The following is a 26,419-nucleotide window of genomic DNA, read 5'->3' as shown; positions in this document are numbered from 1 at the left end:
TGTGGGCGTATTGTCACCGAGCCATGTAAGGCGAGGCCGATTTGCGGTAAACGCGAGCGAAATGTGCCTTGGCAGAATTGGGCACTTTCACACAGCGAGGCTATTGTAACGAAGCAAAGAATTGAGGGGCAGCGGTGCAGGTAACGGCTGGATAAGCTTCTTACAATGGAAGGGTCCAACGTGGCAAAGACGTAATGCGGGCTGAGTCTGGGGCACTTTTGGTCACGCGAGTCATGTATTTTCGACATGTGAATGCCAAGACCATCGTTCTGTTGGTTAGTGAACGTCATGGGTGCATGTGACAGTGCAGACAGGAGGAAGTCTTTATGGTACGACACTTCTAGAGCATCTAGTAAGATTCTAGATTGTGGCCTGGCTGTTGGAGTAGTATTGACTATCTAGAAACTACCTGCCTAGCATTCGACGGTGCCTACAGGCGCCGTTCGCTCCTGCCAAACTGTGAAAACACACCTGTGGACGTACATGAGGGAAGAGCAAACCAAGTCAAACGAGCACCACCAATACACGCTCCAGTCGTGGGATGAATAGACGATGCATGTCCCAGCCAGCAATGCAAACCAACAACAAAGCATACTGTACAAAGGAAATGGTATTGATAGTACTGCAACGCAACCCCGAAGGGCTCACGCGCCGCATATGTAGAAAGGGGGTATGTGCCAATATTACTGCTTATTTTCGCGGCTCCACAAGCCAAATCGACTCCATTCTGCGCCGTGATCCTCCTGTTTTGTTGCGTAAAAGAGGAATGTGACTCGTTGCAGCGCGGGCGCTGGTGGGGGTGGGTATCGAAGCACATTGCGCCGAAGCCATGCTCGCGGCACTGAAAGTCAAACATGCAGTCTGAACCTGCAAGACGCTCTTGAACCGCTAGTCTCGCATCTGCCCCCTCCAGACCGCCTCTCGATGCAGATTACAACTGATTACAAAGTACAAGTTGGAAGCCGCAAGAGCAGTGCTCCTACAGCTTCACCTCGAAGAAAAGTGATTATGTCGGCGCGGTGAAAAAGGGCATGCGCAAGTGTTCACTCATCACTGTCGTCTCAATTCATGCTTATAAAGCAACATCAAGCACCAGACTGACATCGCTGACCTGCTGGCCGGCAAGATCCTCAAGTACAGGTATCAGGTCGAGGAGCTCGTTGTCGTGTGCGTCAGAGAACCAGCTACTGATGGGGACGGCGTGTTGCGGGTGGAAGATGTACGATGTGGGCGAGTTATCGATGATGATGGTATCTTTGAGGTCGCGGCCGATCTGTGAAAGATCCTGTGATAGGTTAGCATTGAGCAAGCGGAGACAACATTGGCAATCATACCTTGACGTAGTTGCCCTGGTGGTTGTAGCAACTTTCGCGGAATAGCCGGTGGTGAACAACGCCGTGGATGTCAAGTTGGTCGAGAAGGGGGTCACCGTACTAGTATCGTCAGTATGAAGCATGTATTTGTGAGTCCATCGTGTGCTTACCTTTGAGACGGACGCGGTGAACACGACGACCTCGTAGAGCTCGCCAACCCTCTTCATAAACTGGTCGACGCCTGGTCGCTTGATGACATACACGTTGTGGTATTGGCCTTCAATCTCGACAGGGATGGTGAAGTCGGCTTGGTGCAGAATCTGGCTGCGTTAGCAAATCGAAGCAAATACAGCGGCAGTGGAACGTACCTTAAAGCTGCTGTGGACTAAAGTCTCATCCAGGTCGAGTACCAGACACTTCTTTCCTTGGAACCTGGGTGCGATGGGTCCCAAAAGGTACTTCTGTTGCTCTGCCGCCTCTGCAACGTCTGCGGTCTGGTGCTGAACAGCGACCTGTCTCTCTGCCAGCGGGGGTGGTGGAGGAAGATCGACCTTGGGGTGCTCAGCCTCGGCCTCTGCGCTTGTCTCCTCTCCCTCTTGATGAACATCATTGGTCGATAGCGGCACATCTTTCATCTCAATGTCGTTGTCGATCTGCTTCTGCTCCTCGGTCTGATCCTGTATTATGCGCTCTTGCTCTGCTGACGGCCGAGGAAGTACCGGAGTAGCGGTGGGCGTAGGGTTTGTGATGCTTATCTGGGGGTGACCAGTCTGCAGGGTGCCGGGCTGGGGCGGGGAAACTGTGTCTGTTGGCTGCTTCTGGGATGGGCTTCTTGTCACGACCTGGGGTTGGTCTCCGACTGACGCCTGCTCGGTTGTGCCGTCACCATGGCTGGGCTTGTCGGCGAGACCTGAACCTAATGTGTCGTTTCCCGTCTTCTCATCAAGTGGGTCTTTCGAGTCAGTGTTACTCGATTCGGCAACAGTGGGTTCCTGTTTCTTGATGGGTGTTGACTGGGAAGTGCGTCCAGCGGGCACCTTCTGGGCCTGCTTGACATTCTCCAAAGGTGTAGCATCGTCGGTTGTGCGGGACTCCTTGGGAGCGAAGCAGGGCAGACAAGACAACAGGCCGCCAGACTTCTTGGTCTTGCTCCGTGTTGATGCTGGACGGTTGGCCGTGGCAGGCATTGGGGGCACTTGCTCGTTCTTCTCGGAGGGGGCTGCGCGCGGGTGGGAGCGCTTGCTGCTCGCCGTGCTGCCTGCGCGTCGTTTGCCCATGAAGCTTCGTTTGGAATGCTTGGAGCCTCGCCCAATGCTCTCAGCGTCTGCTGCGGTTGCGCCGCTGAGGCCGGTGTTGGGAGTCTCGTTGGACTGCGAACCGGATCGCGGGACGTTCAAGAGGGAACGCTTCTGGGTCGAGTCACCTTCAGCAGCTGCAGTCGAGGGGCCTTGCGACGAGGATTGGCCTGGAGCGAAGGAGTTGGTGGCAATGGCGCTTTGCATGGCAGCTGCAGCGTGTTAGTAATCAAGTATTCGAGGACGTTAATGTGGTGGTAAGCGACAAACATACCGGTGCCGTTGGCGTGCTCCGACGGCCCTACTGCCTTCTCGCTAGACATGCGGGTTGCATCAGCAGAGAGCTGCGTGGGCTCGGTGCTCATGGCTGCGCGTCGAGTATGTCAGACAGGCAGCGCGCAGGTGTCGAGGGCGTAGTGATAGGCTCGAGGCGGGACTGAGGGCGCCCTGGGTCGTCGCGTGGTGGAACTCGCTCGTGGGTGGGAGCGGTGGCTGGCAGACTGGCTGGCAATGGCGTGACCCGGTCGCGATTGCTCAGATTGATGCGCGAGATGGAAGGAGCGGTCGCCGGTTCTCGCAGCTGGGGCAGTCGCTATCGTCGAGGGAGTCCGAGGGAAGGAGCGAGGGCGACGGGGAGCGAAGCTTGGATGCGCTGCTTGGGATGAGGCTGGTTCGCTAACGCGGACGGAAATGAGACGCCGTCTTTCACCGTCATCAGCGCCAAAGCTCCACAACAACTGCCAGTTCACTGCAGCGGCACGGTTTTCTCACTCTGTCTTGACGCGACTGCGCCTGTGTTTGCGATGCGGCTCTGCTGCTGCTCGATGAATACAATGCGCTCACGGCGACAGTCGTCTGGATAGCAGTATCGGGGCTGTGCAAGACGGCACACTTGGGCGTGACAGGGGCCCTCTTTATGGGGGACCCCCAATAACCACACCTCGCCCCTAGCTCCAATCGCCCTAGCAGCAACATGGCCAGGCCCATATACAATACCTACACTCCACGCTGCACATCTCCAAGGGCAGGACTATTCATCATTCATCTATCCAATCACGCCCGCGACCCCATCGCGGACGCGGCGTGTCACACAGGGAAATGACAGCCAAGCATCTTGCCCCAGGGCACATTAGCCATAGTCCGCAGCCAACACCTCCATGCTCGATTGCCTCTAGGCCCGAGAGAAATACGCTTTCGGGCCCTGCATAATCTCGTCTTCGCGAACCTTCAAGAGCGACCCATTCCCAGACCAGGCGACCGTTCGTGCGGCCGCATTTGCAGTTGACTCACGGTTAGGCGCCATCTTGCCATGGTACGGGGAAGCGACGTCGCGCCAACCTATCACAACTCACATCAGCCGTAAGACCCGATGCGCTTCTGCCGCCAGATGCTGGTCCAATATTGGTGCACCGGCATTATCCTTCCAGCGACGCGCAGCACTTACCAGCCGACTCTCAACACACTCGTCATGTTCCTCGTCGTCGCAGACACTGCAGCGCTGGAGTCGTTGTTCTTGCTGTCACATGTCAGAGCCTGTCGTGTTCCACAGTGGCAAGCGCTGTGCAGGACGGCCCGTCGCCGTGCCGATCTTGCAGTTTCATGCGATGGGCATCCATGTCCGCAAAGGTCACGAGGTCATGAGGCCGACGTCAATGGTTTGCGTCTGCACGCTATCCGCCTCCCCCGCTGTGGTGGTGTGCTATATGCCTCGACGCAAGAGGCTCCCCGCAATGCGCGCCCACGCCGAACGACGCGGGTGAGGCGATCTACGCTCACAAGATCCGGAGAATACGAGCGGAGGATCAACCGACCGTTGAACGCTAATCTGTCTCTCGTACTTGAGACACGCCCCAGTCGCACAGCCAAGTGGCCAGAGTACACGTTCTCGTCACTGTACGACAGTTCTCGAAGTGCGTCCTAAACAGCGGCGTTGTTCCTGATCTCTCACATAGCGCACAAGGTCGGCATACGCGTGACCGGTCAGTATGCCCCCGCAAAAATGTCAAGCCTCCTCCCTACTGAGAAGGTCGACGTTGATTTCTTACAATTCTCCATTGTCATTTTCTCTGCTTCAGCCGCCTGAGGTACTGGTAGACGTTGTCTGTGTCATTTACTGTATGTTCTGTACTCTGGCTCGCCGTCGTGACTGGTGGTCATGTCGCTCGTCGCTATGGCAGAAGCCTCTGTCGCATCATTCCTCTGGCTGTGCATAACCTCCAGTATAACTCGCTCGTTGTTCGGTGTGGGATAGAACCGGTTAGAGATGCATGCGACTTCGGTGGTGTGCATAGCCTTCAGCACAGCTACCCAGGAGCCCTATGTCGGTATCGGCATCCGATGATATATGCGTCTGGATATTGTTTCGCATGGTCGAACCCACGACTGTGAGCATGCTTTGGGCAGCTTCACATAGCGGACGCATCGACTCCATATAGCTTCCGTAGCAGATCAACTCAGTCTAGCAGTTTCCAGAAGAGGCTCTAGCGGCGGCAGCCAGCAACGCTATGCTTTCGCGCACCAATCACGACTATTTTGTTTTCTGTTTTAGCTATTTGAGAAGACGATTTTCTCCATCTCAACCCAAAAGAGCTTCGGAGTTTTGGGGATCGGAGCCAAAACATCAGCCCATTGGTGTTTCGGAAGGAAAAGTGGGCATGGCGGCTGTTTCTGCATAGCGCACGTTGCTGATCTTATGTTGCTTGTTCGGCTCAGCATTTCTAATCCCAACTGCATAATCGTTACAAGATCTGGCATAAGCAATAGAGCATCTTGGCAAAGACAATGGGCGAGAGATCAGAGACCTCCTTTGATTGACTTTTGACAGGAATAGCTACACATACATTCGGTTCAATGCTCTCTCGAACAGATGGAAAGACTGGTCCGAAGTATTGAAGACATTATAGCCGATCAACACGTTGTAACGTCTCTCTTTGGAATACGTACAGTCTCGCTATCCGTATATAGCTTTGATCGGATCGGACATTGAGCCTCAAGCTTTCGGCGATCACGAGAGCGAGGCGAAAAACGTGGAGTGTGGGTCGGAGCTCCGCATCTCACGTATGCGGCGCGGTAGTATAGTCTACGGGTCTTCTCGAGCGCAAAAGCAAGCACTACTGACGCCTCGAAGTCGGTACTCGCCCAACAGCCACACCGAAACAGCCGCCTTGCTTATGTCGACCAAAGTCAACTACGACTTGTGTCGTGAACTCACCCTGACAGTGACACGTCCGTGAGAATGTACTCCTAACGATGACACTCGGCGAGGAGGCTAGACGGCAGGCCAGTTTCGACGTATATGCAGGGAAAAAGCAGAGCATGAGTGATGCGAGGCAAGGTGTTTAAGATACATACGACAGCCATGCATTACTGAGATGGTTGATGCTGTGTGAGCTGAGCTGCCCAACTTCCACTCCTTTCCGTGATTGATTCACGTCGCCAGTTTCTTTCGACTATGGCGCTGGCTACTAATCTTCAACCGCTGGCTTATGCCGTGGCCTACGTTACCTTCTTTCTGGGCACCACCTCGACCTTTCTGAGGTTTTACAGTCGTTACGTCGATGAGAGTCTGAGGAAATGGAGACGGGATGACTACTTCGCTGTGGTGGTTTTCATCTTCAGTGTCGCTCAGCAGGGTGTCTTGCACATGTTCCTCTACTGGGGATGCGGGCTGTAAGTACCGAATAGTTACCTTATGTGGAGAAGACAGGACTAACCGTTTTGCGCAGACATATGGACGCTCTTAATACCTTCCAACAACTGGAAATTGTCAAGGTATGCACCAAAGCAAGAGACATACTAGCGAGGACATCTTTACTGACCAAACACCTCAGTGGCTCTTTGTCGAGGAGATAGTCTACTACTCCGTACATTGGGTTATGAAATCCGCCTTTCTCTTCTTTTACCTCCGGCTTGCGCGGGAGAGTGCCGAGTTTAGCTATGCTGTCTACGCTGGCCTTGGTCTTAACACAATCGTGTGGGGATGCAACATGTATGTCCTCATGTTTCCTCACTCTCAATACCATGGAACTGACATCTGAGACTAGGCTTCTAGCTTGCATCCAATGCATGCCCTTTGATGAGATCCTACACCCTGGCACCCATCCCGATGCCTACTGCATGAACAAACTCATCGTCCTCCTGGTGCCATGTCTTTTGGTAAGCATAAACCATAGTACATCACCCCGCAGACCACCCCACTAACCTTAATCCCCAACAGAACATCGGCCTAGACATGTACATCCTCCTTCTCCCCATCGCCATGCTCTGGAACTGCCAAATCAGCTTCCGCAAAAAGATCGCCGTCCTCAGCGTCCTCACTTTCGGCAGCATCTCCGTCATCATCGCCACCTTCCGCCTCATTCCACTCCTCGAATTGGGATCTCAATCTGACGAACCCATTGACACATCCTGGGTTCTCGGCAAAATGATCATCATCGCCGCCCTCGAAACGCAATTCGCCATTGTCGCCGTCAACCTCCCTTCTCTCAAGAAACTCTGCACCAACTTCACCGGAGAAGAGAGTCTCGTCGAGGAACCGCAGAACTTGAGGTGGAAAGCGAAGAAATTGACGAGCCAATGCAGCGACGACTCTGACGACGACGAATTCTACGTCTCGGGTGGAAACGGACGCGGATACCATTGGCGCAAGAGCAAGGCTAGCTCGCATACCAGTTTCCGGACAAGCATCGCACCCAGTTTCGCTACGGATGAGGAATCGCTTCAGGCTAGTGTTGCTGTTGCGCTTCCGGTGCTGTGGGTCAAGTCGAATGTTCAAACGGTGAGGGTGGGTAGGGGGCATGTGAGCAGAGGGCATGTGGTTAGGAGTCTGGTTAGATGTAGTATGGAGAGGGTTGAGGATTGCTTCCCCAGAGGTCACTTTTTGAGGACGTATGGCAGACCGGAGTCGAGGCGACCAGAGAGTAGATTGCCGACTTGTATGGAAATATGATGTTTGTTACGATTGGATGTGGAAAGGGTACTTGCACCGGAGATGATGTATATGAGGTTGTGTCGTGGTGGTGCCATATTGCAACCATCATGTATATGGTTTTGTTGTTCAATATAGGTTCAATGTACTGATCATCGGTACCCAAATAGAGGGCTTCTCATTGCTGTATGTTTCTCTTGCCTGCTCCCACCCTGGCACTTCCATCACTACACGTATTCCAAAATCCTTCATCCTCCCATCTTAACTACAATCAGAACTCGTGGCCCAGTGGTAAGGCGCTCGCATCACATCCGGGCTTGCCCGTTCAGCAAGGTGCACCTTGTCTGAGGTGGATGTGAGACACATCGGGCTTTGCTCTCGATGTCGTCGAGGTTGTTTGGGGAGACGGTGGGATTGCGAGAAACCTCTGTTCGACTCAGAGCGAGTTCATCTTTCTTTTTTAGTTATGCTGGCGATGTAGTAAGAGCACGATGACGGGACTGCGGGGTTGTAAAGTGATGTTAAGGCAGATATATGAAGAGACTGGAGAAAGACGCGAGGGCGAGTCACTATGCTCATGGATACCCATGTACATCTCCGCCTTATCAATACGTTTTCTTTATCTCCGTACCTCAAGCCTTTGTTTTGCTAATCACCTTCTCGCGCGACTTCTTGATACCTATCTCAACGACCCTCCTACTTCCTAATAGGCTGCTTCTTGGGTGAAACACACCGTGATCCCACTGGATCAAGATGACTAACCGCACCCCTTCTACCATGACTACAGGCGGAACTGGGACCTTGCTGAGGACCCAGATCCGCTACATGCTGATCTGAGCTATCGCTAGAAGCTTCTCGAGAAAAGCCGAAATCGAAAGGATCCGGTAACTCCTGCGCATCATCGTCGTATCTATTATGGCTTTCGGGAAGTAACGGCTGCGGCCCCGAGCGAGGAGGTTCGAGAGGCGAGACTGGTGACCACGGGTCGATTTGTTGTGGCGATGTTGGCCAATCAAAGTTGCTGGCTGATGGCAGTGGTGGGAGTTGTATGGGCTCGTTGTCAGGTGAGGGCGTCATTAAGTCTCGCGTGAGAACGAGCGCCTCAAAGAACCAAAGAGCACTGTAAGATGTCAGCGCAGCCCTATATGCGCAAAAAGTTGTACTTACCACTCGATTGTCCCCATGACAAGTTTCGCGACCCATAGTTTGAATAGATACTCTTTGTCGGCTTGTCGGTACCAACCCAGAAAGCACATGAGAAGAAGGTCGACTAACCAGAGTATGCCCATTAAGACGTGAGTCGCAAGATCGACTTTTATGCTGTATGTGCTCGGATACACGAATCGGAATGTGATGGAGCCGATGCAGACTGTCATTGTGAAGGTAGCCTCGTGGCAGGGTTAGCCGTGTATGTGGAATTGAACATCGAGACATACCAAGCCCATCGAGAAGAACAGGACGTTTTCTGGAAGGGACGGGTACAGCCAGGCGCTGAGACAGAGAATAGCGATGGCAAATGGGATCCGCACTGCGTGCAGAACAACTGACTCTGTCCATCCCGACGGAGGTCCCAGCTGAAAGTAAGCTAGTATGTTGCTCATGCTGGTCGAAGCGAGGAGAACAGTTGGTGATGAAGTTTGAAGGAGACGCCTGTTAACGAGAATGCGACAATACTGTTGTGAAAGATCGAGATGATAACGGTGAGTATAGTATTTTTGTACCAAACACTGTCATGGCTACCAGACAAGACTCACATTTGTCTCAGACACTTCGAATACATGCCCCTAAACCTCGCCGATCTAATTCCCTATATTACTGTCAAAGACAGCTGTGATGAGACACCAGAGACACGGAGCTTCCACAATCCGATCTACATGAACTCGAAACGTTGCATAACTCTTGATCATTGTAGTTGAAAGCCTGCTTGTACATGTAACTCTTCTTGAGACATCTCTCCAGACCAGATCCCATAGCCTAGAATGTTGGCCATCGGCCTAGGTTGCGCGCCTGCCGTACGTGATATTCTATCTCTAAATAGCGTTCCATACGATTAATCCGGCCCTGAAGGTCAACAGCAAGAGCCAGAAGATGTTGCAAGCCCAAGAAGACTGCGATAAGGCCAACGTATAGGATGAGGACAGACACGAAGAAGCAGAAGAATGCAACTGCTGCCAGGAAAGCGATGAGCATTTCCGCGTCGACCTTGACTAAATCGCGCAGGATTGGTAGTCGGTTTGTAGGAACTGAGGGCTCTCCGTTGGGTTCTGTCGTAAGTCTCGATCGGAGATTAAGCGGGGAAATGATGTGTAGCGAGAAATCTGTATCAATAACCCCCAGAGTCATATATGTTCAGTCCTTTGTTTGCTGCAAAACAAGCGCGCGCAAGTGCAGTCAACACCTGTTGCATGTGGAATGTCACAGAATAGCCTTCAATGGCGTAACAACTGTGATTGCGATCTCCTTTGAGACGCGTCGTGAATGCCGTAGCTGCCAAGCTGTGACGACTCGCTGCTCGGAAGAACTGGTGGGATTCGCAATCTAGAATCACTTGAATGTGATGGCATGGCAGTAGAATGAGGAGTAAAGAGTATACTATCGTTTCACTCAACTTCCCTAGATGTGCCCGCCTCGTTGCGCCACGCGCTAGTGGCGTGTCTAGCTGACGCACAGACTCCCCCACCTCCTTTCCCAGACTGGTGTCTTCGGATCTGTTCTTCCCATCACCAAAAGGACGCGCCGCGCACTAGTGACGAGGCTTCGACAACAAATCTTATCCAAACAACCGTCTGGTCAACGTCAAAGTCAAAGTGCAAGTCGTGCCGCGGCGGACGCGCCGCCCCACGCTTCCCGTCCTTGGCTTGGCCAATGGCATCGCAGAACGCCCTCCCTAAGGTGACAAGCTCAACCACAAGCAAGCATGTGGATATAGACGCGTCCCAATGGTTTCATCGTCCTGGGTATTCACAGAGAACTACGGAATGAGCGGTAGGTAGCGTGGCTGCTTAGTCCTCCGCATTAGGAAGTCCAGACTTGGATCTTGTGTGATGAAGCAAACGATGGCGTCCGCGGTACACTACGAACTCTGAGGATGAGTCGGTTGTGTCGTTCCTATATGTAGGTAGAGGTTCGCTTGATTGAGATTGTCGCGAGACGGTTCTGCGGTTCTCCTCCCAAGTCATTCTTTTCCAACAGTCACTCATTCTCAACATGCTTACTTTCTCTTCTTTCTTTGTTGCTGTGCTGCTAGGCGCCATTGGCAGCAATGCTGCGCCACTCATCCAGGAGCGAGGTATGTTGGTAGTGCGACATCTCTGTCGTTGCGTAACTGACGAGTGACAGGTATCGCTCCAAACCTTCTGGGCAACTTCAAGTTGATGGAGCAGTATGCGTCGGCAGCATATTGCTCAAACAACTATGACTCCACCGGAGATCAGATTGAGTGCTCCACTGGCAACTGCCCTCTCGTTCAAGACGCGGACTCTACCACCGTCATCGAGTACAGCCAGTGAGTCTAATCCCAGCCCCCGCAGACGTCAAGGTTCAGCGGTTGTTGAATGGCCATGAACGATCCGGAGGCTAACAGCATACAGAGAGAATGCTATGACCGATGTGACGGGCTTTGTCGCAGTCGATCATACGAATAAACTCGTGGTTGTCTCCTTCCGCGGCACTCACACCATCGAAGACTGGCGTACGAACCTCGACTTCGGCACCACCACAACAGACATCTGCCCGGGCTGCACTGCCCACCGCGGCTTTTGGCAGTCCTGGCTTGATGCGCGCGATAGTGTCTTACCCGCCGTGCAACAAGCAATAACCGCCTTCCCTAGCTACAGGATCACGGTGACAGGCCACAGTCTCGGAGGCGCCGTCGCTACTCTCGCCGCCGCCAGTATGCGCACTGCTGGCTACAATGTCGCGTTGTACAATTTCGGATCACCAAGGATAGGAGGAAGTAAGATTAGCTCCTACATCAGCAACCAGCGTGGTGGCAACTTCCGCGTCACGCACTGGAACGATCCCGTTCCTAAGATGCCGTTATTGACCATGGGATATGTTCACATCAGTCCTGAGTACTACATCAACAAGCCGAGTAGACAGCCGGTATCGGCTGGCGACATCCAGACCTTCGCTGGTGCTGCCAATCTTTTCCAGGGAAACCAGGCCTGGTTAATTATGGATGTCGAAGCTCATCGATGGTATTTCGACATGGTGTACACCTGCGGAGCGAAGAAGTCGAAGCGTGGAGCTTTGGAGATGAGGGGCGTCGAGGGAAATATGGAGGTGGTGACTACGTTCTGATACCCCGGATAATTACAGGTGTCTTCTTCAAGGTCCGGTATAATGTATATTATGTCTAATGCTCGATTCCTGTCCAACCTCTCCTTCCTACAAAACCCTTAACCCCTTCGTCGCTTTCAACATCTCGTGCTAACCTTCCGGTAACAACGCTTCGCTCATGGTCTCGACCGCGTACAAGGAACGAGTTGAAGCCTCCAGTCCATTTCCCCCTTTCCCTGCCGGAAGCATCCGGACTAAACCCGCTACTCTGCCGATCGAGTTGGAGAAACCACCGCCGTTGATGTACCGACCCAATATCGTTCGTCGAGCCCGGATATGCATTGGTGGTACGTGTTTGATCATCCTCTTCCGTGTCGGTGTCGAGATCTTGATCCGCTACCTCCTCGTGTACGTATGCGTCCGCGACACTAGCTTCGTCACTTGAGGTCACGGGGGTTCGTGTTGCAGAGCTACGCTGTGATCTCCTCCGCCTTCCCTTTCGTCTCGCTGTCGGCTGTCTGGATATCTCATTTGATGAGAGACGCAATATGACTGTATAGTTGTGTGGCAGTCGTGTACCGTGTAGACGCAGGCGGATGTATCGAGTCTTGAAAGCTGCTACCAGCTTTGAGCTCTCCTGGCATTGTCCGCCTGCAACTTCGCTTCCCTCATTCGCCGCTTCATCGTCTTCTGTTTCGTCATCATCCGTAGTCTGTGAACTTGGCATCCCGTTCTTTCTCTTCCTCCTGGGCAAGATACTATAAGTTCCGGTATCCCATATGATCAGGCTTCCAGTCTTTCTGCTGGCACTCTCGATCAAGTGGTTCCAGTAGTTGTGTACTCTAGTCTCGATCGCCATTCTGCCTATGCTCCGCGAGTTGGGGTCGCCAGGAAGTCCTTTTGGAAGGGCGAAGGACATCGAGCTCGTTTCTGAGAACTGAAGACGGAGGTCATAATGTACACCCGCAATTGGGTGGTTGTGTTGATGAACGACAAAGTGGTGACCATAAGGGTTGGCATTAGACTGGTAGAGGGTGGTAAAATCATCGATTGAGAGTCTTGGTACGTCAAGTGCTGTGTCTCTAGAGCTTTTCACTAGGTGGTTTCTGAAGTAGGTAAGGTGATCGTCAATCTTGACCTTGCCGGCTTCTACTGCTGCCATCGCGGGTACAGCCTTTGCGACAGTTGGCGTTGCATCTGAATGCACATTTGGTTTTGAAGTTGGGCTCCTGATATCTGCTTCAGACGTTCTTCTTCGCTTTGAAGGCCGCGGTGGCGATATGTCGCGTGCGAGACTTGCTGGTAAGCCCATTGCGAGTCTTGCGTAGTTGACGGCGAGCTGTCACCTACGATCGGGCTTAGGAAAAGCACGAATCCCACACGTTCATTCTTCGCCAGGTTGTACTCTTCAACATTGTAGGCGAGGAGGTTGGCGTTCGTTTTGTGAGTGAGATGCGCGTTATAATCGCAAAACGCCGCGACGAGGCGATGACGTCAGTTGCCCGCGACACCCTACGTTAAACACCACGAGCATTCCGAAGTGATGTTAATAATCGTACGCGCAATCGAAAGGGAAACGTCGGGATGCCAAAAGCGAAAGATCCGGATCGTGACGAGAAGCATACACGCGTGTGCGAGGTGTGGGGTCCCCGCAACAGCCGAGGTCTGTCATTGGCTGTCGGCAAACTTCCTTCTTCCTGCTCGGCAGACCTGCCCAAATAACGACCATACCTCAACGTCAACGCGCGAACACAGGCACGAAGAGGTTAGACGGCACCCATACTCCGGACATGATGAGGTTGAACGGGAGACGCAGGCTCCACCGATGGGGATCTGGTCGTTCTGGGGTGTGGATCAGTGGATCAGCGGAGGTGATGGCGTAAAGTCGAAGGTATAAGTATCCCTATTGCTCTATCCGATGCTGGTCGCGATTCTGGGCTCCCCTCATCATATCCTGTTGTATCTTTGAGTTATTTGAAGCTTCTCCATAATGTCTTTCGATACGGAGGTTCTCATCATAGGTGCCGGCATGAGTGGCCTGGGCCTCGCTGTCCAAATTATTCGCAAGTACGGTCTGCGTAACTTTGAGCTCATTGAGAAGAGTGACGATGTCGGTGGCACTTGGTTGGCAAACACATATCCAGGCTGTGGATGCGATGTAAGTTGTTCCAAGTCCAAACAGCTATCGGTGCCGAAAACTATGCTAAGCTGACTAGGTTGCCTCACACTTCTACTCCTACAGCTTCGCGCTGAACCCAGATTGGTCGAGAAAATACTCCATGCGTCCTGAGATTCAAGCCTACTTCCGCTCTGTGGCCGAGCAGTACAAGATCGTGGATCACGTCCGCTTCCATTCCATAGTGGAGAAAGCAGCTTGGAACGATTTCGACAACGTCTGGGAGGTATCTATCTTGAACCTTCAAACCAAAGAACGGACGACGCGTCGAGCGAAGATACTTGTCTCGGGTGTGGGCTCACTCTCAGTGCCTAAGAAATGCGATCTGCCCGGGGTGGAGACGTATCAGGGCAAACTGTTTCATTCTGCGCAGTGGGACCACAGTTTCGACTGGAAGGACAAAGATGTCGTCGTACTTGGTATGTCTATGTATATCGGCTCGTCAGTTGTGTGCTTACAAAGCCCCAGGCAATGGCTGCTCAGCAACTCAATTTGTTCCTATCCTGGCCAACGAGCCCAATCCCGTGCGTAAACTTACACAGTTCGGAAGACAAGCGCAATACCTTGCAGAGCGCCAGAACCCATACTATTCGAATACCTTCAAAGCCGTGATGCGCTACGTACCCCTAGCAATGCGCCTCTACCGTGCGAAATTCTACTACGACATGGAGCGCGACTGGAGTGGTTTTGACATTGAGACCGGGCGCAGCATCCGCCAAAACCTGGCCAAGGAGAATGAAGCATACGTAAAGAGCATGGCCCCGCCGAAGTATTGGAGCGCGCTCATTCCAAAGACCGAAATCGGGTGCAAGCGGAAGGTGTTGGACACAGACTATCTGAAGACCCTATGGAGAGATAACATTGAGCTGGTTGCCGACGATCCAGTGGAAAGAATCACCGATGATGGCGTGGTAACAAAGAGCGGTCGCGAGGTGAAGGCAGATGCCATCATGCTTGCCACCGGCTTTGCAACACAGCAGATGCTTTGTCCGATGGAGATTGCTGGGCGTGACGGACTGCGCCTGAACGAATACGTGAGTTTACCACAAATCGCCGCATGAGACCTATATACTGATGCATATCGTAGTGGGATAAAACCTCACAAGGCGTCGCGCAAGCTTACTTCGGTACGGTGGTCCCACAATTCCCGAACTTCTTCATCCTTATGGGGCCAAATACCGTCACCGGCCATCTCAGTGTCATCTACACCGTTGAGTGCCAGATCAACTTCACTCTCCGGCTGCTAGAGCCCATCTTCAAGTCACTGCCATCATATCGGTCGCAATCATTCATTCCTCAAATGCTTTCACCACCACCGGCGACCGTAGAGGTCAAGCCGGAGGCTGCGGTCGCGGACTCGCAATGGACACAAAAAGCAGCAAGCAAGCTGGTCTGGAACTCAGGTTGTGTAAATTGGGCTGTAGATCCGAAGACAGGTCTTAATAATAGTAAGTGGGGAGGGTGGACGCTGGTGTGAGTCCGTGCGCTAACACTGTCAGTGATGTACCCTGACTGGCAATTCCTTTATTGGCTCAGGAGCATCTTTTGGAAGAAGGGTGACTTCGTTTATCGGAACGAAAAGACGGGCGAAGAATTTCGACCGGGTACTACCAAAACTATCCTCTGGCTGGCTACTGCAGGAGCACTTGCTGGCGGTGCCTTTTTCGGACGGGATTGGATCCAAGATGAACTGCCTCGCCGGCTAAGGAACTTCGACGCGAGGACATTGGTACGGAGCCTGAAGGCCTGAAAAATGACCAGATGAGGGGGTGAGTCAGCGCATGCCTGGATGGGACGCCAGTATCATCATCTAGGTCACCCACACCTCCAGGCAACAACATCGTCCGACCAAGGCAAGTAGTATGCTCATGAGACGGAATAGATGATCTTTTTTCTACCAATGGTACTAAGTGGTGCGATTCGTCTCTTGCTACGGAGCGTTTCGCCGCCATCAATGACGTCGCGCGCACGAAATGGTCGTCTCTCCAGCAACAAGCAACACTGCACCTTTGTTCCCACGGTCGCAGCCTTCAGAGCCGTCCCCATGTCGCCTTAATAAGCTCAAGTCTATTGTCTAGCTGTCCTGCACGAACAATACCAGCAGAGTGAGGGAGGCGGGATATCTCACTTCCGGGTGTCCCTTCACCTTCACTTCACCAAATCGTCTCCCAGCCCCCTCAATTCCAGCTTTTCAAGCCCACAACCTTTTCGCTAATATTAATCGCATACTGAGAGTACTTTGGACTGCAAACTCTTCAGCTCTCTACACGATCAATCATTTCCCTCTCGTCTCCAACAAGCTCGACTTGATCATCTCATACCTTCTTACTTTACATTCCATAACCCAAGATACCTCCTGAGATGTCTCCAAAGACTCTCCTCCCAGATTTCGCAGTGGCGGTCAGCCAGATGGCTGTTGAAGCTGCAACCACAGCCTACCCGACCGACTACATCGTCGAGCACATCCTCAAGCTCAGTAACTACCTCATCAACCTTGCGGGAACCTGCAACCTCTTTGGCAAGCCCGAACTCGACATCTACAGCCCCAGTCTCAGCACTCTGTTCGACCGCCTGCAGAAGAAGCAGGTTGGCCCAAGCCTGTTGCCTCACGGCTTTCTCACTGCCGAGCGCATTCACGGACGCATCTACGAGCGTGCGGACGAAGAGGCCACCGACCGCCCTCTCGCCGACTACGAGGACATATACTATGCGCTCGTCGCACGCATGCAGGAGATGCATCAGTTGTTGAACCTCCGCATCGACAGTGGCTTCAACGTTGCGTCTGAGGACATCTCTGAAGGCGGCCCCAGCATCGCCGAGCTTCATGACAGTCTGTCTGAGTACTGGAACGTCCTAAACAACCCATCATGCGGCAAAGCGCTCGACGATGCGATCCGCGAAGCAAGGCTCGAGTCGCTCCGGCACGAATTGGTTCACCAAGTCAGGGAAAAGAACATGGAAGCAGAGGAGGCGCATGAGCAGTTGTCGCAGCTCTACAGCTCTGATGTCTACAACGGAATCCTCGGGCTCAACTTTGTCCAGGACTGGGCGCCGCCCATGATCGGTGCTTACTTGGAGTCGAAGTACCGCCGCATGCTCGACTTGGAGAAAGAAGAAGCTGTCGTCAAGGCCAGGCTGTCGCGCCGCCAAGCCAAGATGAAGACGCTGCGCGAGGCCCTCACCGCCAAGTCTGCTGAAGAGAAGCTCATTGCACGACGTCACGCCCGCAACAACGCGCGCCGGGCTGCTCCCATATGCGACGTCGACTACGAAGTCAGTCGCCCCACAAAAGCCACGCCCGTCGGATCCGAAGACGCCACCAACAACAACAACAACATGTACCACTTCACAGGCAAAGCATCGATGCAGCACTCCCCCGAACACCAAGCTCAGATCCATCCCGGTCACCACTACGAAGAGCACACGGCTGCCTACTACAACCAGCCCATTGAGGATATCATTGCTCACCAGGAGATGCTCAAGGCAGCTGCTCAGTGGCAGATCAAGGAACAGCGCGTGTCAGAGTACAGCGAGTACCTCCGCGCTCGCGCTAGCCAGGGTGCTCAGCACAGGGTTGAGGCTAGTCAGAGCTCCGTGTCGTCGGGCAGTTCCTTCGGTCCTCCTCCTCCTGGTTATGTTCTCGGCCCTTTTCATCACCCGGATATGGATTACAGTCAGTATGAGAAGTTTTGAGGGCGGACTACGTGATAGGATTGGTGGTTGGGAAACATGGATTGATGAAGCTGTCGACGGATAGGCAGGGCAGTGGATGCTTGAATAGATGGATCAATCAGTGAGGGCTATACCTAAGTGGTGCCACACGAGAGATTATACGTATATAGACAAACAGTGGCAGCTGGAACGATTGGTCTTCGACGCTCACGTCGTTGCGATTCCTTGCTTGCTCAGATAAACAATTGAAACACTTTACTCTTGAAGCTCCACCTTTGACTTGCTATTCTCAGAAGATGTAGTCCGGATCCACCTCGATGATCATGTTCTCGCCGTAGCCGCCTGGTCTCGGTGCTGTGAAGTCTTTGATGTGCCAGAGTTCCTCATTTAGACGCTCAAATTCTCCAGGTCGCTGCTCTTGACAGTCGTAGAGATTGAGAGTCTGCTTCGGTGTTAGCATACAAGTAGCAGCCGTCAACAAGCACACGAAATAACATACCTGCAACCCATCCAACCTCCCCACTACCTCTCTGGCCTCATCTCCCAACAAACCCCCACACTCCGCTACATCCAACATCTTCAACTTCGTCCTCCCCTCCCACTCGCCCATGGAAGTCCACATCTCCCTCCCCAGATACCGACACCGATTCAACCCCAGCTCCTCACACCCCCTACTCTCTTTCAACAGCACAGCCAACTGCTCAGCCCTCAGATCACAATTCTCCAACCTCACCACCGTGAGTCTCCCACTCCATTCAGCCGCACTCTCAGCAAGCACATCCCAAGCCTTACCCTGCTCTTCTCGTTCGATAGCGATACGCGACCGCGGGATGCCGCGTACGTACCTTACCCCGCTTTCGATTCTGAGTGAAAAGGTGCGGAGAGCGCGGAGGGAGGTGATAGCTTTCGCCATGGGCAACGTTAATGCCCAAACACTGATGTTGAGATGCTGCAGCATGGTGCCATGGCGCTTGAGTAGACTGGTCACCAACGCGCTCTGGAAGGTATGCAACGTCAGGTACTCGTAACTTCTTGCCTGGGGAATGCGTAGCCAGTTTTCATAGGGATTGGCTGTACTGGTCGTGATGGGTGGGTCGAGGTACTTGAAAAAGGCAGGAGCGAGGGGCGCGATTCCCAAGGAGAGGGTGTGGAGATTGGCGTTGGCGAGGATGCGGGCGTGACGGGAGGTTTCTGAGAAGCGGAGCAGGGAGGATGTGGGTAGGGGGGTGAGTATGTGGTTGAGGATCTCTGTGGGGAGGTCGAGGAGGTGGGGGGTTGACATTGTTGGAGTTGTTTGTCTGGGGATGATGGAAGATAGGTGAAGTAAAGTAAGGTCGACTAATTGAAGCTGAGGAGAACAATGCAATCCTTCAAGTCCAAGGCTGGGGAATAGATAAATATTTAGTAGCAGGCAGACATCTCGGTGCCATTGCAGTCAGCAGCGAAACTCTAAACCATATATACTTCCACGTCACGCATGTCTTACACAAGCGGCATCTTCCTCCTCTGCCTTCCTTCCTGCCCATCATCATCACAGCGCTTATTCTTTCTCGCCGAATGGTCCCTGTCACCTTGTTTGAAGCAAACGTTTGACCCCGGGAGGCCGCGTCGTGGCGTCGAGCATGACTGATTGGACGAGGCAACTGTGCCGCATGCTGCTGTGTAAGGCGCCCCCAAATCCACCCTGACGGAATGGCATCGGTTAGGTAAGGGTAGCCCGCTTTGAACGTCGTCAACTTTCTAGTTAGAGACAGCGTGCAGTGCGAAGGATCTGCCTGCATATTTGTATATAGCCGCATGCGCTGTTGTTGGGGATGAACTGCAGAACTCGTATCGAGTTTGGTGTTCGTCGTCACAAGGCATAGGTGTGTGATGGCATGGGCCTCGCGGGCGGCGTGGCTGTATCACTGCAGCAGGATCATAATAGCTGTGTTGTATTGATTGCATGGCAGCGCAAAGTTCGGAGTCGCCGGTGCACCGTTGGTCAGTCGCTCGCCGATGATCGCGCGCGGAGGATTGGGTGCCCAGGTAGGAGGATTCGGGGCCGGGGGGCGGCGGGTGATATCAGGAGCCGCGTCCGTATTCGTCGGTCGCTGCATGCAGACATGCGGCGTTCTGCGAGGCTCGCGTAGTTCTGTTGCAGTAACGTAGGAGTTAGCCTGAGGTATTCGACAGCTGATGATAAGAATTGATCATGTGTGGATCTTTTCCATTGCGTGGCTTGGAGCATGCTATGTAGCCGAGACGACTATATATACACCTTCCTGCGCATTGCATCCGCGGAGAGAGGCGATGATCCTGCAGCGTCAACGAGGGGTGCAGATGCACAAATTGCTCGTCAAGCTTGAGATGCAGACCTCAGCCCTCTCCTCCAGCACCACGCTCAAACACCCTTACGCTGCCGTCGCTCTTGACCTGATACAAGAACTCCTTGCCTCTTCCACTGTCGTCGCTATCCTTGTTGGCTTCAATGCCAAAGCCAACATCGAACCATTGTTTTCTCTGCTCAGTAATGCGTATCACACCGCTCACATCCCTCGCAACGCCAGTGTCTAATACTCTGACACCCAGTATCCTCCTGCTCATGTGTGCGCATTTGACAACCAGGTTATGATGCGCTACTTCGAGCGGCTGTGGTGGTGTGGAGAGGCTGAGGAGCGGGTTGTCGGCTTGTAGGTGCGTGAGGATGTGGGATACGTTCGGTAACGTGTGGAGCTGCAGCATGAGGGTGGTGAAGTGGGAGGGCGTGATGGTTGGGTTGAGCGCGAGGAGGAGATCGGGGTTGTCGAAGATGAGGAGCGTCTTTCGGGCGGTGGATGTAGCGAGTGGGGAGATGGCGCTGGAGATGGTGGACTTGATATCCGCAATCTCGAGACTCTTGAGGGTATAGTGGCCTGGCGTGCCTTGGCTTGCAGTCGCCTGGCTGTTCGCGGCGCTCGTAGCTGGAGATGAAGCTGGCGCCACCGCTGGAGCTGATGGAGGTGGCCCTCTCGCAGGCACTATCCGTCCAGGCGGTCCTCGTGCCGGCAATATCTGCGGCCCTCTCTGTGATGTCGCATTCGATACTGGAACTCGTGGTGTTGCTTGCGCATCGGTTCGCGATGGTCTCTCTGCTGTACTGTCTGGCGCATTCCCACCAGCACCCAGTCCATCAAAAAAGGCAAAGCGTCCCTCTTTCCTCAGCTTGTCCAGATCAAGCGCTGCGCCTTTTCGCGCCTCCTGCTTCCAGAAGTCGTATTCTCTCATCCAAGAGACGAGGACGACGTTGTGCCCCTCGTCTCCGCCATCTTGTGTGCTCAGCTCATTGCAGAGGAAGCGGATGAGCAGCCAGTTCGCGCTCGCGCCGAGGGTGCTCGTGAGCAGGAGGATCGAGTCGTGCGGTAGTTGGACGTAGGGTTGGAGGAGCGCTGGGATACGCGTCGAGGGTGGCATCGTGACGCGGGCACCGAGTGGAAATTATGAGTTGCGCGTAGTGTGAAGCTTATCGATACCCGCCATCGTCGTCATCATAGCTTGTTTTTCTGACAGGGAGAGATCACCACCAATGTCGAGAAGCTTGTTTCAGTTTTCTATTTTCTACGTGTTTTTCGTTGCTTTTGTGGTTTTCTCTACTCTGATGATGTCGAACAACTCCCGCACGCCCTTCAGACATAACACGAACCCCAAAGCCAGTCCGTCGCAAGGTCAGCCATGAATGCTGTAAACGCCCGCCAACTTTTCTGCTCCTGTGGCGCACGCCGTATCCTCCTCGGTCCGCTGTTAATGTTGCTTTGCCATTAAAACTACTATTGTAGTCCTCGAGCTCAATTTTGCCTGGAAGCTTCCTCCTCGTACTCCTTACCATATATCGTCTGCACTCCTCTGTCCATTCTTACAAGCTGAAATCCAGGTCCAGCAGCTCCCCGTAGCGCGTGATACCTGCTTCGGTCTCAACAATACCAATCTCTGTATCGACTTCTGCCAGCGTGGAAGATCCAGTGTGCTTCTTGGGTCGGGTTGGGATGTTCTGCTGGACGTCTAGCTGTCGGGCGGTCGCGCCACCGGTCGCAATCTTCCCCAATTCGTTTGGGAAGAGCCACGGGAATGATATCAGAGGCATGTGCTCCGGTTCCATAGGTCGCACCGGAACGTCCCTACCACCAACTGTCTTCTTCGTACGGCATTCAACCAATGCAGTCTCCATCTCTTTCGCAGTCACCATATACATCGCGGCGACAAACTTCTCCAGGTTGTCTTCTGCAGCAGCTCGGCATTCATCCTTGTACTGTGACTTGAATGCACCAATAGTCCTTCCGAATTCTTCAGCGAACTTATAATCTCGGCTCTGCGGAGGTGCGAAGTCAGTATATCTATCTAGCTTCTCGTACAGTCAGGACTTACCTCATGATTGTGTACCAAGACGAATACAGACCAGGCCTCGAACTCTGTCTGGATGCCATGCTTGGCCATCAGTCGCCGCAACGATTCATCATACGACGCCTTGAGTCCCGCTGCTTTGGCCAGAGTCTTATCGCCGAGCTCAAATGCCATCAGGATGCGCTTATCGAATGCGTTTTCCCACTGAGGCTACAGAGATGAGAATGAGAAGTCAGCGTATGTGTCACATGCATTTCATACAGCCACGACTTACCTTAAAGTCCGCCAGCTGCACTTGGTCGTAAAGGATGCCGAGGACCTTTCTTGAATGATAGATCTTGTTCTCTGGAAGGTGCTTCTTCTCCATGAAATGTGGGTACTTATGCGGTCTCAGTTCCCGCGCCATCTCGGCGGGCAAACCGCTCTTGGGAAAGTCGACGGCTTTGGAATGCAATTCCGCCAAAGCGAGGCACTTGTCATCGTTGATGCCATCGGCTTGTAGATCCGCGTGGGCTAGATGGGCATGCGCAATTTGGCCAAGGGTATCATTCTTCATGTAATTGACGAAGAACTCGCCGATGTGTGCGGCAGTAATCGGATCGTCGGTCTCAACCGGCTTTTCGGCTGTGAAGTCCATGGCAGGCATGTTGATGGTTTCGGGTATCAGTTCTGGATCCCACAGTACCATGTAGTCATCTCCGTCAAGATCGCCACCAGAGCACATGTTGGCGAGGTCTCTATCCCCGTTCTGTGGCAGCACCACGACATTTTTGAGATGATGTAATTCCGGTACATCTACTGCGCGAACGACTCGAAGGTCTCCCGGGTGAAGTGATGGGTTTCGTGCCAGAACACACACTCCTTGGATGATCTTGTAGTGTCCTCTCCTGCTCGTATCATCGACTTGCAGGAAGATCTCGGGGAGTGTGGCAAGCTTCTCCTCGTTCGTAGCACAAAGCTGGAGGTCGTTCATATGGCCTTGGAGTGTTGCTGTTTCGTCAACGCAACCAAGTACGAACGCGCCGTCATCGATGGCTATCCGAGCCTTCTCCTTGAGGTTCTTGATGGTGCAAGCCCTCCAGAGCTTGAGGAGAGACATGACAAATGGATCTTGAGACTTCATGAATCCATCGAGGACCATACCTGCGATGGTCAACGTAGTCTGGTTCATGTCGATGTGCTTTCGAAGCTTCTGCAAGGCAACGCCTTCGTCTACCATTGCGGTCTCGTAATCGTTGATCATTTCCTGTTGTTTTCTGATCACCACGGAATCAGGTACGCCAAGGTACGACAAGACCACGATGATTTGACGGTTGAAGAATGGTGTCGCAAGCGAAGAAGATCGTATAATCTCCAGGCCAGTGTAGGGTGCCACGAATTTCATCTGGCTGGGCCTTATATGAACCTCAGGACCAGTGATCTTTGGATCCAGGGCAAGCACACCCTTGCAGCCGCCAAGGCGAAACTGGAACAAAGACGGGGGGTCATCGAAGGCGCGGGCAAGCCCAAGTTCCTGGGCAGCCATCTGGGCTAGGAATTGTGAGATCTTACCAACACCGTCTGTGAATGTATAATCGTTACGTATAATGTCGGGAATCGTTGTAACTTTAACGTTATCCCGCATTGCGCGAGTGGTTGAGAAGCATTGACCGAGACGGGCACCGAATTTGGCGACGGTCTTGATGTGGTCGAAGTTGCCCAGTGAGATGCGGATGTCGTCGGCGGACTTGGAAGAAGTAGGCGCGTAGAAGTATGCTCCGTGTTCGCGGAACTGTGAGTTTCCGAACGCTAGGAACTCATAGTATCTTCCGGCAACGACGATGCCATACTTCATAGCCCGGCGTACCCTGTCGAATGCAGCTTCAGCCCTTCCGTTGGGCATATTGCGCAGTTGACCTTCTGTCTTCTCGTCGGAGAACTTGACTCGGATAAAACGATCGCCATCAGCGGCGTGCTTGCGGATGATCCTGTTAGAGGTCTCCATGTTAGGCGATGCTACATGCATCATGGTTGGGGTGATTACCACCGATCGCTGAAGGGTGCAGTAGCTAGGGATTTTCTTCGCAAGGTCCTTGACCCGAATGCCGAATATCTCCATCGGATCGTAGTAAACATGCTGTTTGTCGACGACTTTCTCCAGGATGTAGACGGCACGGCGAGGTTCCATCGCTGTGAGCTTCTCTAAGAAGTCGTTCGTGATGTTGTGTTCCTTCAAATAGCCGTTCGATAGACACGCCTCGAGTTGGTACCGGACAGGAAAGCTCAGATGAAACTGGCCAGCGAAGAGATCTTCGAAGACCGAGCCCTTTGAGGGTGTCGACTCAAGATGTGGATGTGTGCCAGATATCTCTTCTTGTAACAGTGACCATAGAGGCGATGGGGCCATGTCTTGGATCGTGTACTCGTCCAGGTCCTCAATGGCGACGCCATGGTCGGCCAGAGCATCGCTGAAGTCCTTGAACTTGGGCCCAGTCATCACTGTCGCGTCGAAGATCATGCGATAACTCGTCCATCGGCCTGAATTAGTTAGCTGAGTGGACCGTGATGAAAGCGTGTGTGCGACTTACCAATGTCAATGATAGCGGTATCCTTATGGTTCATCAACGGTGAGCCTTGGAGCTTGCTCTTGACAGTGTTGTTGATGATATCGGTCGCTCGGAACCAGGTGCTCCAGTCATACCACGCCTTCTCTTTCCTAGAAAATGTATAGAACTTCCTCCCGTCCTCCATATTCTCACCCTCACGTCGCTGCATGTAAAATTGCGGCGGTGAGTCAAACGGAATGATCAAAGCTGGCTGATCAGTGGTTGTGTCGGTAACCTTGTATATGTGGGAGAGCAGGGCAATTGGCAAAGCAAAGCGAACCTTGCGCATCTCGTTATCGACATCGACCGAGAACTGAATGTCAAGCTCTTTGCGAACCAAGTTTAGCGTCATGTAGATACTACCCGGTGAACGCAAAGTATGCATGGCAATCATGGTCTTGTCTCCTACGTTGACGCCGAAGTCGAGCCCTTGTACAGGTAGGACGTTGAATTCGTAGTATTCTTTCGCGGGATTGGCCGGGCTCGGAACGGTCCTGACTTGTGGAGAGAGTGTCTCAATTCCTAGGAGAGCACCGCCCATTCGTAGGTTCCGATGCGGAAAGGCATGGACGGGGGGAGGTCTATAAGAATGAGGTTAGAATGATAAAGTATGGACGGAAGCAATACTCACCGAAATACCACGAAAGCAGAGTTGTCTCGGGTGCCAGTGACCATCTCAATCCTGAAGAGAGAACCGAACGACGACAATGCGTCGTATACGTCTTTCGTCCAGTAGCTCTTGGGTATACCTGACAACTTGATCTTGACCTCCTGGCGATGGGCCCAATTCTGGGCTTCATTCCTCAAGAGTGACCTCTGTGAACTAGGCTGACCAGCTGAGTTGTAGCGCGGACGATTACCTCCATATCGAGGAGACGCTTGAGTGGCCTGTCGTGGTGGGCTTATGATTGGTGATCTTGCCGGAGATGGTGTTGGAGTGGTACTAGCTCTCGCGATGTAGGTCTCGTTGATGTTGTTGCCGTTCAAGTCGAAAGAGGAGAGCTGTTTGACCGGGGTGACTGGTGGGTCTACGCGGGCTGGGACCTGCTCCATAGTTGTCATGGGAGTGCGTGGAGCTTGAGAGGACTGAGATGCCGAAGCGGGCTTGAGAGTTGGTCGGTTGGGGTTGTACTGGCCGTTAGAGCTACCGGAACTGCCAGAGTATGTGCGGTTGCCACCTCTACCACCACGATATCCGCCACGACCACCGCGTTGATTACCGCGATACATGTTGCGGCTGCCGAAGGATTTCTCACTATTGGAGCTTGTCTCTGATTTCTGCTCACTTTGCTGAACTGGTTCTCGGTTCAGCGTGTACGATCGTGATGATGTGGGGGTGCTGGTGTTGAAAGCAGGAGTAGTTGAGCCCTTGGGATCTGGGTCATGAAGGTAGCGGTCCATGTTTGTTTGTGGACGTACTTGCCCTCACGCCAATCCTTGGGGAATGATGATAGGGTAGCGGTGGTGGCGCGGGGACGGCTGGCTAATCGGAGGTGACCGCTGCTTCAGGAAAGGGCAATGTAGCGGTGCCGAAGCGGCTGACCAGAGGCTCTGCTTGGATGTGCTGGCCGTACCTGTGTGGGGTGATTGGAATGGAAGGATGGAGGATGGAGAATTTTGTTTGCTCGATTTGGGCAGTCAAACAGCCGTTTGTCTAGAGGCGCTCTGGATTCGGCAGGAGCGAGTCGCGACACGCGCGCCTCGTGTTCCGTGTGCTAACGTCAGGCTGAGAATCTGGAAGGCGGACCTCGAAGTAGTCGGAAATAAGTTCTAGAGGAACGAGATGGGTGTGGCAGTTTGTAGGTGTAGGGAGG

At 53.1% G+C, this 26,419-nt stretch overlaps 7 protein-coding genes across 7 annotated transcripts; 3 read left to right on the top strand and 4 right to left on the bottom strand.

Moving 5' to 3' along the window:
• Positions 1–1,072: 1,072 nt before the first annotated feature.
• On the bottom strand, positions 1,073–2,973 carry J4E88_002171 (uncharacterized protein; the record flags this gene model as incomplete). The annotated part of the gene is made up of 5 exons (XM_049395837.1): positions 1,073–1,285; positions 1,335–1,433; positions 1,484–1,633; positions 1,682–2,820; positions 2,883–2,973. 5 exons carry the CDS (start codon positions 2,971–2,973, stop codon positions 1,073–1,075), a joined length of 1,692 nt encoding a protein of 563 aa, XP_049258241.1.
• Positions 2,974–6,059: 3,086 nt separating this feature from the next.
• On the top strand, positions 6,060–7,531 carry J4E88_002170 (uncharacterized protein; the record flags this gene model as incomplete). Its single annotated transcript, XM_049395836.1, has 6 exons — positions 6,060–6,277; positions 6,334–6,379; positions 6,439–6,596; positions 6,652–6,763; positions 6,825–7,385; positions 7,478–7,531. 6 exons carry the CDS (start codon positions 6,060–6,062, stop codon positions 7,529–7,531), a joined length of 1,149 nt encoding a protein of 382 aa, XP_049258240.1.
• A 3,211-nt stretch (positions 7,532–10,742) lies between these two features.
• Positions 10,743–11,837, top strand: J4E88_002169 (uncharacterized protein; the record flags this gene model as incomplete). Its single annotated transcript, XM_049395835.1, has 3 exons — positions 10,743–10,824; positions 10,875–11,040; positions 11,126–11,837. The coding sequence occupies 3 exons, from the start codon at positions 10,743–10,745 to the stop codon at positions 11,835–11,837; spliced, it is 960 nt and encodes a 319-aa protein (XP_049258239.1).
• Positions 11,838–13,806: 1,969 nt separating this feature from the next.
• Positions 13,807–17,685, top strand: J4E88_002168 (uncharacterized protein; the record flags this gene model as incomplete). The annotated part of the gene is made up of 6 exons (XM_049395834.1): positions 13,807–13,974; positions 14,033–14,411; positions 14,461–15,026; positions 15,080–15,440; positions 15,492–15,721; positions 16,342–17,685. 6 exons carry the CDS (start codon positions 13,807–13,809, stop codon positions 17,683–17,685), a joined length of 3,048 nt encoding a protein of 1,015 aa, XP_049258238.1.
• A 268-nt stretch (positions 17,686–17,953) lies between these two features.
• On the bottom strand, positions 17,954–18,946 carry J4E88_002167 (uncharacterized protein; the record flags this gene model as incomplete). Its single annotated transcript, XM_049395833.1, has 2 exons — positions 17,954–18,106; positions 18,164–18,946. The coding sequence occupies 2 exons, from the start codon at positions 18,944–18,946 to the stop codon at positions 17,954–17,956; spliced, it is 936 nt and encodes a 311-aa protein (XP_049258237.1).
• A 1,076-nt stretch (positions 18,947–20,022) lies between these two features.
• On the bottom strand, positions 20,023–21,096 carry J4E88_002166 (uncharacterized protein; the record flags this gene model as incomplete). Its single annotated transcript, XM_049395832.1, has 1 exon — positions 20,023–21,096. One exon carries the CDS (start codon positions 21,094–21,096, stop codon positions 20,023–20,025), a length of 1,074 nt encoding a protein of 357 aa, XP_049258236.1.
• A 439-nt stretch (positions 21,097–21,535) lies between these two features.
• Positions 21,536–26,006, bottom strand: J4E88_002165 (uncharacterized protein; the record flags this gene model as incomplete). Its single annotated transcript, XM_049395831.1, has 5 exons — positions 21,536–21,988; positions 22,045–22,230; positions 22,295–24,537; positions 24,588–25,186; positions 25,237–26,006. The coding sequence occupies 5 exons, from the start codon at positions 26,004–26,006 to the stop codon at positions 21,536–21,538; spliced, it is 4,251 nt and encodes a 1,416-aa protein (XP_049258235.1).
• Positions 26,007–26,419: the final 413 nt, after the last annotated feature.

This window comes from Alternaria novae-zelandiae (genome assembly GCF_023758075.1).
Source record: "Alternaria novae-zelandiae strain BMP 2774 chromosome Unknown scaffold_3, whole genome shotgun sequence".
Taxonomy (NCBI): Eukaryota; Fungi; Ascomycota; class Dothideomycetes; order Pleosporales; family Pleosporaceae; genus Alternaria; species Alternaria novae-zelandiae.
This window is presented reverse-complemented; position numbering and strand designations above follow the sequence as displayed.